Consider the following 12,561-nt stretch of genomic DNA (forward strand, 5'->3'; position numbering starts at 1 on the left):
CCATCACCACCATTGGTATTTCCACACACAATCACAAACATCCATGACCACAGTGGGATTCGAACCTGCAACCTTTTTTTTGGCTGGAGAGTGGATATGCTAATAACTCGGCTAACCAGCCAGCTAATTCTCCCTCATTCTCCTTGATTTCCCTCTACTATATACTACTGTGATATATATATATATATCTATCTCTGTCAGTCATCCCCCCCCCCAAAAAAAAGACTCATTGCCAGAGACCCACACCAACCTTCATACACACAATACCTATCATACTTCTTTAACTTATTCACTGTCAGGGCACTCAACTATATCTGGCAGTATATTCCCCTTATCACTGCAAGACTTTAATTAAATAACTAGGTCAAGGGCATAACCAACTGTGGTGCACATTCCTTAAGCATATGTGGTGATATGTCATCCAATCCCAAAGCCTTAATCACATCTAACCCAACCAACATCTGATACACATCTGTTTCTTTCACTTCCAATTCTCCTAATACTTGCTTCTCTTCTAAAACAGGGGCAAGTATCTTATCTTCCTGCCTTTGGTTATGCAGTCTGATAATGCTCCTCTCAAACAATTCCAGACCACTTTCCATGTACTGTTGACATTTTTGCCTCTTTAGCTTCTTATGTCATGGTATTACTCCCAGCTGCCTCCAAGTTTGTAATAATAATAATAATAATAATTATTATTATTATTATTATTATTATTCAGGCCTCCATGGAGTCAAGAGACTCATTGTGGGAGGTCCTTCCTAGGAAATACAAAGTCTATCATACCACTCCTTGAACTCATTGACTGTTCTTGCTCTCACCACTCTATCAGGCAGTGCATTCCACGGTTCCACCACCCTCCACGCAAAAACAATCCTCACCTTCTTGCTCACAGCTTCCTTTCGTACTTTCCAGGAATGACATCTTGTCATCGCTCCTTCCCGCTGCTCCACCCAGAGAAAGAACTCCCCATTGTCCATCCTGTAACTGCCTCTCAACAGTTTAAAAGTCTCGATCATATCACTTCTCCTTCTTCTATCCACCAAACCATGAAAACCCTGAAACCATCTTTGTTATCCACCTCTGCACCTTCTCCACAGTTAATTTATCCCCTTCAAATCCTAGGGACCAAATTTGAGAACAATAGTATAAGTGTGGTCTGATCAGGGTCTTATACAACAGAATGATAACTCTTTTATCTCTGCAGGTCAGCGTCGTTCCCAGTATTGCAGCAATCCTCTGGGTTACCTTCACCACCTTTGTAACATGTTCCTTAAATTTCAGTTTTCTATCGATCATCACCCACAGATCTCTTGTTTCCTCTATTTTCTCAAGTTCAGCTCCTCCAAGTATGCAGCCTCTCATCGATGTATCCCAAACTTCAAGACTTTATATTTTGCTGCATTAAAACGACACCCCATTCATTAATTGCCCATCTGTCTTTATTGAAATCCTCTTGCAGGGCCGCCACATCCGTACGATTACTAATAATCCTTCCCAGCTTCACCATTATCTAGAAATAACTGAATATCTCCTTGCAATTCATTGACAATGTCATTGATATAAAGGTTAAACAATACAGGTCCCAGTACTGAGCCCTATGGAATCCCACTTGTAAGCATCTGCTTCCTTGATATTACCCCACCATACACAACTCTCTGATACCTATCAGACAGCAATCCTGAATCCAGTTTACTAACTCGACATCTAAACCCATGTGATGCAACTTAAGTATCAGTTTATCATGTAGTGCCCTGCCAAATGTCTTTGTAAAATCCAAAGAAATGACAGAACATGCCTTTCCCTCATCAACTTCTCTTGTCACTTTATTATAAAAGGCAATCATATTACTAAAGCAAGAGCATCCCTTAACAAATCCATGTTGATTCTCACAGATAACATTACCCTCATCTACCCAATGCTGTATATAGTCCCTCACTAATTTCTCCTTAACAACTACTGATGACACACAAACTAGCCTATAATTAGACACTTCTGGTCTGTTACCACCCTATGCAATGCCACTATCTTACATTCTTTCCATTCCTTGGGTACCTTTCCCATAGCCAGACTTTCATTGAAAAGCCAGGTCAAAGGAGCCGTCTGTTCTTTAGTGGATTCTCTGAAAACCCGTGGTGAAATACCATCCAGTCCCACTGCTTTACTGACATCCAGAGTACTCAGTATATGGAACACACTCTCCTCTAAACCTCGAACCTGCCCTACCACTCTAGTATTAAAACCTTCTCCAAGATGAAATACTCCAATGAAGTGCTCATTGAACAACTCCACTATGTTCTCTGCTTCAGTCTATTCCCATTTTTATCCCAGAATGCCATTCTTCCACAATCATTTCTCCTCTTACTGGCCACATAGCTAAAAAATCCCTAGGATTTTCTTTTGATCTTAGTGCCAATCTCTTTTCATATTCCAGTTTTGACTTCCTCACCATATTAGTCACTCTCCTGACCCGAGTCTTATATTCTTTATGTATCTGCTCTCCACTCCTCTCCTTATATCTCTTTCATAATCTCTTTTTCACCTGCAGTTCCTGTTTGATATTCCCTTTCCTTATTACTACATGCATTTTCCTCTTCCCAGCTTATACTGCTGTAGTTAAAATCTCCCATAACAATCATTCTTCTTGCACTTACCAAGCTCAACTACCTAAACATCTTCTGCTCCCCACCCTCTCTACTTCTTGGCATGTACCAACACCCCACTAAATATCCTGTTTTGCTCATGTCTACCTCACATCATATGCTTTCAAAACCATTAGTGTCACTGCCTTCCAAAGCATTCACTCTTAAAGGACGTAAGCTAGCAATTATCATAAGCAGTACTCCACCACTGTGTTTTCTCCTCCTATCCTGCCCAAAAATGCTGTACCCTGCTACTTTTATTCTTGTTATTATATTATCTTCTGTGAACCATGTCTCAGTGATCTCAATAATCTTTGGCCAGGCTGATGCTATCAGTGCCACCAATTTTTTTCCTTTATTCCGGATACTCCTGGCATTAGTATAAAGCATAAAAATGTCACTTTTTCTATACTTATCTATGCTTATAGTTATCCCCACTGGACTCAGCGTTACCTGATGTTGTCCCCTTTCCCCCAAGCACCCATTCCCAAGAAGCCACCCCTTGCTACCATCCACCCTGGGAACTCTAATTTCCTTCTATTGACACACTGCTTCATTCAGAAAACAGCAATCTCTCCATATGTCTACATCCGTCCTCATTCAGATGCAAGCGGTCTCTTGCATACAATTCCTTTCTGTCCTCACATCCCCTCCAAGCATTCACATATTCCAGTCCTCTCTTCTGACACATTCTGGCTATTTTGCTGTTCATTATTACTGCCCTTCTGCTAAGCTCCTCATTATCATATCTAGATAACACACACACGCTATCTTTCCTCTCTGCATTTTCTTTTGTACAACCTCAAGCATGTATCTCAGATCTCTCTCCACTTGATTTACACTGCCTCTCAAGTCATTCATGCCCACCATCACAATCGTTTCATCCCACTTAATTGCCATAGTCACACACATAATTAAGATATATACAAGTAGTTTAGTTGTGAAAATAATTCACACACAAACTTTGTTTGTTTATACTTAAAATATAATTTCTTAATTCAAAAAAAAGAGAAAAGAAAGCTATATGTCTGCTACCAAACTATTGACATTTTGGTCTTACCTCTCTGTAGCATCTATATTGGTAATAATGGAACAGTCAACTTTGATACCTGAAGAATGCTGATCAGTTACTACCAATATAGATCTTGCCAAAGAAGATCCACAATGATTTCATCTATGTTGCCCACTTCTAAACACATTCTTTGGAAAAGTTTGGAGGAACTTGTGCTTGCCCTTGACATTTCCAAGACATTTTGTAGTGCTTGGCATCAAGGACTTAAAAGCAAATTATGATCTCTGTGGTTTGGATTGACAGATTTTTCTAGTGTTTCACTGTGCATAATGGTAGACAGTGTTCTCTTTTCAAATTTTCTGTCTAATGCAGGTGTTATTCAAGGCATGGTTATTTTATCCAGCCTCTTCCTCATCTACATAAATGATATTCTCTCACTGACCTTGAACCTCTTCTACAGTTTTCCTGACAATAGCACTTTCCCCCTCATTCAACTTGCACGATAAACCCATGCAGTGTACCAACATTTCAAGCTTCAAGATCATGTACAGTAAAGTACAGTAAACACTGTCCTTCACTGGGGTATTTACTCCCTAGTCATCTGCAGTGATTGTAATTCACAGTATTGTCTTTGGAAAATAAGATCTTAGTACTTTCCCCTCTTATTTCTGATAATGTTGAACTGAACAGTCAAGACTATATCTTTCGATATAGTAAAGAGAGGCCAGAAGTAAGAATCAATCCACTCCATGGATTGATTCTTACTTCTGGCCTCTCTTGGCATAATTACATCACTTCTATAGCATCCTTGGCTTCCAAAAAAACTTGCTATCTCTTTTTGCTCATGAATGATATTACTTTTCATGTATCCAGTTATTTACTCAGTGCACCTAAAACCTCTAAAATTTCTTGATGCTATTCAGAAGAGGACAGGTCAGTTGATCATTGACCCCCTGTCTTACAGACTCAACTACTGTCTCATAGTACCTGCTGAATAGTTCTCATCATATTGATGGGAACTATTAAGCAGAACTGGCATCCGTTATGTCCTCCATTTCTGATAAACCTCAAATAACTCAAGCTTGAAAGCTGTCCATCATTCTTTTACATGCAAAGTGTTCACTACCCTGAACCTGCTACCCCCATTAATCTTTCTTTCTCTCTCTCCACCTTTGGTTTTGTGGAGCAGGCTTCCCAATGAAGTATGTTTCCCAAATAACACCTGCAGCTCTTTATCCCAACACTCACCCACCCACACACACACACATATGGCATGTATTTGTGTAAGCTTTCTAGCCTTGTGTGTGTGTGATAGTAAAAAAAAAAATTCCAAAAAATTTTTTCTGCCTAAATGATATTGTAATTATCAACTATAAATTCAAATTATAACTGAGAAGCTAACTTACTTTCGTATTTGCTCCAGCCGTTGTTCTTCAATTTGTAAATATCTTTCAAGTGTTTTCACAACTTCTCCTTCTGTATAAAGCAGTGTCTCTAAGTCTACTACTGCTGTAAAGAGTTCTCCATGAATTGTAACTAAGGAAAGAATGTTAACTACGAAGATGGTATGAAGGATACAGATTTTCATATTTTAGTTGCCAGATCTAAAATGAAAATTTTTAAAATAAAATATTTAATAATATATTTTGCTGAATAAAAAAATCAAAATACATTATTATTTTTAAGAGAGAGACCTCCAGGTAGTCAGGAAATCATTGAGAGAGGTCGTATACTACACACACACACACCAGCTGTCATGCTTGTTCTTGAATTCATTCACACTGCTTACAACACACAACATCCAATGGCAGTCCATTCCAATCACACACCACTCCATGAGAGAAAAATCTAGATCTCACCCCCCTTCCTCCTCCTCCCTTGTCAGCATTCATTCTCAGCTTCCAAGGATTCCTTCTCGCCCATTCCCCACCCTCCATAAAATGAAAAATTCCATCAAATGAAATCCTGTATGATCCTTTCAGAATGCATTTTTGAAAATTATGGAGACAACTACCATGTTTGAATAAAAACTTTAGTTTAATATAACTAAAATCTACATTCGACGTTTCAAACTTTATGTCAAGGTCATCTTCTGGAGCATACAACTATACACAGAAAACAAGCTACACTACAATCAAAAGGTTTGTTAAAGACACTGACCAACTGCTACAATAATTGTTGGCCTGACCTCTGGTGGTGGAAAAAAAAATTATACATCAACGCTAGAGTCCTATTATTAGTGTTATCCGTTGGTTGTAGAAATACATTGGGTACAACAACAAGTATCTATTTATATACATATATTAACATCATGTACATTCCAGCCAGTTGGTATGGAATGTTTCTAATACTAGCTGAAGATTGGCTGGAGTCCTGACTTATGCTGGATCTTATATATTAGATAGGCTGAATGTGTGCCATCCAGATCCTTGGAATTTTCATGCCATCTTTGTTGTTGATATTTGGGTGGTTTATCAGGATTTCGCAGGCTTCCTTAAATTTCCTTTCGTACCAGGTTTTTGTGCAGCGTAAAGAGCAGGTGCTTTTCCAGGTTGATTTGGTGCAAGGTGTTGAGTGCGTGGTCTGAGAGGCCTGCTTCACCATAATGGTTATATTTAATGTGTCTAATGTGTTCTTTCTTGCGTATAGGGATTGTCCGTCCTCTTTCACCAGTGTACGGTAAGTTACAGGTGCAGCAGATGCAATAGACTCCAGGATGTGCTAATGGGAGGAGAGGATTCTTAGAGGAGTTGAATATGGTTTTAAGTTTTAGTGGGTGGTTTAAAGGTGGCATTGAGGTTATAATGTTGTAACATTCTGTTGATTTTTTCCAATAACCCTTTAATGTATGGGATGGCTATGGTTTTACTGTAATCTAGATTCGTTTTTGTTGTTGTTTTATGGAGTATTTTATTAATAGAATAAAATACTCCATAATTAATAAAATTATGGAGTATTTTAATAAAATGTCGGTTTTCGGTAGACTGTGAAGTTAGTTATATTAAACTAAAGTTTTTATTCAAACACGGTAGTTGTCTCCATAATTTTCAAAAATGCATTCGGATCACCGTGTAAGCTTAAAAGAAAGGATCCTTTCAGAAGTTTGTAATTCCAAATCTTATTATTTACATCTGACCTCCATGGAGTCAGGGACTCATTGCAGGAGGTACACATTATAGCACACAAAGCTCATCTAACCATGCCTTAGCTTAAATTGATTCAATTCCACATTTGCAGCACACTCGGGCAATGCATTCCACTCGCCAACCACTCCATGTAAAGAATCTACTCCTCATTCCTCTGTTATACAGTTTCCAGGAGTATCTCTTGTTCTACCACCTTTTCCCATTCTATGAAAAATCTCTTCCATGTCAACCTGTTATCAACCCCTGATTAACTTATATGTCTCAGTAATATCCCCTGCTCCTCTTCCTATTCACAATGCTTTGCAGTTTACATTTTCTCAATCTGTCCTCGTACTCCACATTCCAAATACCACTGATCACCTTTGTGAATCTTCCCTGGACCCTTTCCAACATATCCTTGTCAACATGAAAACCCTTGACCAAATCCATGCACATAATCCATATGAAGCCTGATCATGACCTTATACAATGCCATCATGACTTCTTTATTTCTGCATGTCAGGGTGCTACCCATTATTGCCATTATCCAATGTGATGGCTTCACAACTAGTTCAATGTGGCCTGAATTTCAGGTCCTTGTCCACCATCAATCCCAGATCACTCATCTCCTCTACCTTCTTTAAAGTTTCCCCAAAAAGTATATATTTTTTATCCGATTGTCTTACCAAATTTCAAACTTTACGCTGTGCAACATGAGAGTTGACTGATAGTTCCACTTACTTCAAGTCCTCCTGTAAGGCCAAAACATCTGCTTTATGCTGCATTGCTCTCCCAAATTTTGCATCATCTGCCAACAACTGCATATAGATAACTAGTTAAACCCATCCCAATATTATTAATATACAAATGGAACAAAATATGGTCCCAAAATTGAACACATTTTGGGACCAGAGAGTTAGTCACCAATTCAACTCAATTATCCAATCCCATTCAATTTATTTAACAGCTTGTCGTGTGGCAGTCTATCAAAAGCTTTTGCAAAGTGTAAGTATACCACTGTATATGCATCTCCCTGTCCAAGACATTTGTATATCTTGTTATAGTACATAAGTAGGTTAGTTAAACATGATCTTCCTTTAAGAAACCCTTGCTGACAATGACAGAGAATACTACTGTTATCAGTCCATTTCTGTATCCTAGTTCTCACCAGTCTTTCTTGTACCTTCACCACAACTTCAGATATTCAGATTGGCATATAATAGCAACCTTCTTTCTCCTGTTTGCTAGTGTCTGCCATCTACAAATTCTCAATCTGTCTTCATAATAAGTGTTACACAATTCTGATATCATTTTTAAGTCTCCTTTGCACTCTCTCTCCACTATAGCAGTATCACAACAGAAACTAGGAGACCAACATGTGCACAATAGTCCAAGTAACTGCTTGCCAAAACGTTCTAAACAGGCAAAATGACATCCTTCTCTTTACATTAAATTAAAGATGCCAAGAAATTAGATTCTTGGTTTAATCTTTTATCCAAGTGTAAGCAAACAAATGTGAATGAAGTAACTTCACAACTGGACTACTTGTATATAGAGGCTAATGACTTCTCATCACTTGCCTTAGTATCCCATGATGCAGAGCACATATCCTTACAGACATTTATAATGCTATGCATTATGGGAAGGGTACCCAGACTGGTTTTGACCTTTATTGAGGTCTCATCAGTGGGTGCCAGACCAAGATGTCATATGGAAATAAGACTTCTGCATCACTTCAACCTTGGTATCACTTCTGGGTCTGGCTCCCACTGATGAGACCTTAATAAAGGTCAAAACCAGTCTGGGTAGCGACCCTCCCCATAATGCATAGTAATATACATGTCGTAACGATATGTGCTTTGCATTATGGGACTAAGGCAAGCGATGTGAAGTCATTATTCTCTACATACAAGTAGCCCAGTCATAAAGTTACTTGATGCACAAACTTTGTTTGCTTACACTTGTATAAAGGAGTAAACCAAGAATATAATTTCTTGTTATCTTTAATTTATAGTATAATCAAGTGAAAAAAACCTTCAACACTTATCTTTGTATGTCAAAGTTTGTTTCAGCATTACAATAACTTTTGAGTTGTATTAGCAATTTTTGCTACATGACCTCTGAACTTCAACTTCCTATCTACTAACACCCCCAAGATCCCTAGCCTGATCAGTTTCTTCTAGCATAATCCCACCAATATAATACAACATTGGATATCTAATCATGCCAAAGTGCATGACTTTACATTTATTAACATTGAATTGGCATCCATTTTCCCATGCCCACAATCCCAGCCTATTCAAATCATTCTGCATTCCTGATTACCGTACCTTTGCATCATCAGCAAATAGCTGGATATTGCCTGTCAAATCCCTCCCAGTGTCATTAATGTACAGCTTGAATTACAGTGGACCAAGCACCGATCCTTGTAGTACACCACTGGATACTTTAAATCTTGCAGATTCACATTCCCCACGTACCACTTTTTGATATCTGTTAGTCAACTATCTTATCCAAGCTAATATTTTAAAATCCAATCCCATATTCTCCAATTTATGCAACAGTCTTCCATTCTGTATTCTGTCAAAATTGTGGTGTATCCATACTTCTTGTTTAACACAATGGTAACATTATTATAGAATGTGAACAAGTTGCTGAAACTTGACCTTCCCTTAGTGAAACCCCTGCTGTTCACTAGAGATTATCCATCAGCCCATTTCCAAATGCAAGCCCTAACCAACTTTTCTAAACTCTTCACCACCACTCCTGAGATACTGATTGGTCGATAGTTGGATACATCAGTTTTTGCAATACCCTACTGCAATGGGATTAACATTTGTTCTTTATACCCATGTGAATCTTCCCTGTGCTGATGCTCAAATTATATAACCTGGTCAAAGGAATAGCTAATTCAGCTGAACACTCTTCATACTCACTAACTTTCTAATATTACACTCTAATATTAAGTAAATTCTCCTAAAGTTATAAAATCTCACTACTGTAAGTATAAAATAGCTTTCAACTGAAAATATAATCATCATCATCAATTCTCCATGGTGTCAAAGATTGTGGGAGGTCCTCGCTGTCAAAATAGTGCTTTGAGCTCATGCACTGTTTCCACAGTTGTGACATCCTCTGGCAGTGCAAAGCTTCTGGCTACTTGCAACATTCACACACATACATACAAAAAAAAAAAAAAAACTCACAGGAAGTGAGTTTTACTAATTTCTTCCTCCGTTCTTTGAAAAATTCTCTTCAGATTAAGGATTTGTATCAGAATAATTAGCATTAATCGGATACAAATCCTTCACCTACTTGAATGTTTCTGTCATATGCCTCTTCTTCTTATCTACAGTTCTTCAATGCATTCCTTAGTATGTCTTCATACCTGAAGAGACAAAAACCCTCATGTTATTCACTCTGCTCTGGATCTTTTCCAAAATATATACATGGTAATCCATATGTGGCCCAATCAGCATCTTATACACTGGAACCATAACCTCTTACATGTCAGCATTCTAGTCATTGTTGTCATCATTTATGTTGTGTTCACAATTCTAGGAGTGTGGTCCTAAAAATTTAAAGTCTTTGTCCACCATCACCCCTTGATCTCTCTCTCTTTCTCTCCTCATTCAAGATTACTCGGCTGGGCTGTTCTGCAAAGTGGGTAGCACACTTTCCATCCATCTGTCCAACAAACCAACACATTTTGAACAGCATTCGTATGCATTTTTTTTTTTTGAACATCCTTAAGTGGTGGATAATTTTTATTACTAGTGGTAAGACCACCAAATCTTCTTATTAGGGGCTTGATAAAGGTACAGTGCTTGGTCTATAAAGAATGATTCCTAGAATATCTAGCACTTAGCCCACCCACAGTGTAATATACTGTAGTTTTACAGTCCTTTATGAGTTAGATTCACAAAAAGAAAACCCTAAAAAATATATGACATCATATCCTTGCCTTCTGAATTTTTTTCAAATGGAGAAACTTATCTCCTGCTTAAATGGTAGCCATCCTTGGTTGATTGCATCAGAGAACTTGGCAGTAACCAAGGTAGCTAACAATTGATTGACAGTAAGAGGCAATGTGGCTTTCCAACGTGGGCAATTGTCAGATGTGAAATTTTCAGTTAAGAAAGGGTATGTGAGGAATTACAAAAAAGCTGATTTTGACTAACTGAGGAGCTAACTTGGAGCAATGTCATGGTTTAAGAATCTGGAATGGAAAGATATTAGTAGTTTCCAGCATATTGAAGAGTTAGATGAAAGAATAGCATAATTGAATAGGGGTTGCGGAGAAAGAAAAAGTCGTGGAGAATACATAAAGAGATAGGTGATTAGCAACCTTAAGAGCAGTACGTAGAAGCACAGACAAGAAAGGTGACCAGTATGGTAAGGAAGGCAAAACCAGATTATGAGAGGAAGCTAGCTGAGAAGACTGAAGAAAAATCCCAAAGAGGTTTTTTTTTAATATTGAAAAGAAAGATGCCTATGGAAAGATAACTTTCATGAGTGCTGATGGAATGGAGATAAGAGAAGCAGACAAAATAGTTAACTTATTAAGCAATTATTTTACAATAATGTACTATCCAGGTGGAGATATTGAAGTCTCAGGTGGATGTGAATTGGAGGTGCTTAGAATATTGCCAAAACTTAATGCAAAAACTGCCATGGGATATCAGTCTCAAGTATTAGGAGAATGTGCATGGAAATTGGCAGCTCTTCTGACCAAGCTCTTAAGTATCAGCTCTGGGATGGTGCCAAAGGAGTGAAAAGAGGATAAAATAGTTCCATTGCATAAAGGCAGCTCCAGAACTGAAATAGCAAAAGTAATTTGCTATTTCAGTTCACTTCAGACCCAGAAGATGTAGGAACAATCAGTATATTAGAAGTGGTGTTTAAATTATTGGAGAAGTTGGTAAAAAGGCAGAATTTAGGAATGGGTGGACTGGAATATGATGCTCTATGGGGGACAACATAGTTTTGTGAAAGGTGGGTCTTACGTTAGTAAATTTACTCACCTTTTTTTTTTAATAAGTGACAAGTGAGTTGGATAAAGGAAATAGCTATGCAGTGATTCTGCTGAATTTGGCAAAGGCAATCAACAGAATACCATATGAAACTCAATGCTTCTCTTTACCTTTGATAATGCTCGACAATATTCAAGGTCAGATATTTTTTCTCAGACTTACTCGTGCTTCTAACCTTTACTAGGATAACCACATCACTTCTGTAGCATTCTCATCATCATCATAATGCTAATTACAGATGCAGACCATATTGGTCTATTCTGGTCTCGTTATCCATCTTATATCCTTTATTGAGGTCTATCCAGCCTTCTCTTTCCAATCAACGAAATCCAAACTGGAAAAACCTGACATTCTTTTTTGCTCAAGATGCTACTTTATATCTGTCCAGTTACTTATACTGTACAAGTCTCAAATCAGTCCAGCCTTAGAATATTGTTCTCACATTTGGTGTGGTGCACTTAAAACCTCTCTAAAAATTATTCTCGATGATGGTTCAGAAGACAGCAGTTCAGTTTAGTCAATTTCTTTCTCTCACAGATGGTCAGTTTCTGTATTGTGTTCCTTCTACAGATGTGGGAAGTTTTTTTTTCTCTTAGTTGAAAATTGGATTAAACTTGCCAAATTATATTCTCATTTTATCCTTCATCCAAGTGTAAGCAAAGTTTGAGTGTGAAATACATTCACAACTAGGTTACTTGTATATAGAAGTTAAATGACTTCACATTAATTGCCTTTGTATCCTATAATGC

At 37.8% G+C, this 12,561-nt stretch overlaps 2 protein-coding genes across 6 annotated transcripts in view; one reads left to right on the top strand and one right to left on the bottom strand.

The window, feature by feature from the left end:
• The window catches only part of LOC150104397 (NAD(P)H pyrophosphatase NUDT13, mitochondrial-like), a 581,172-nt gene that overhangs the window by 325,108 nt on the left and 243,503 nt on the right, over positions 1-12,561 (top strand). The gene's annotated exons all lie outside the window — the stretch shown is intronic.
• LOC150104398 (prolyl 4-hydroxylase subunit alpha-1-like) overlaps positions 1-12,561 on the bottom strand; it is a 356,969-nt gene that overhangs the window by 294,818 nt on the left and 49,590 nt on the right. The window contains exon 2 of the mRNA XM_090396472.1: positions 5,061-5,258. Coding sequence (XP_090252598.1) covers positions 5,061-5,242 — 182 coding nt within the window. The 5' untranslated portion in view covers positions 5,243-5,258. The remainder of the gene's footprint in view (positions 1-5,060; positions 5,259-12,561) is intronic.

Source organism: Typopeltis vanoorti, chromosome 8, assembly GCF_054136105.1.
Source record: "Typopeltis vanoorti isolate ZY-2024b chromosome 8, IOZ_Tvanoo_1.0, whole genome shotgun sequence".
Taxonomy (NCBI): Eukaryota; Metazoa; Arthropoda; class Arachnida; order Uropygi; family Thelyphonidae; genus Typopeltis; species Typopeltis vanoorti.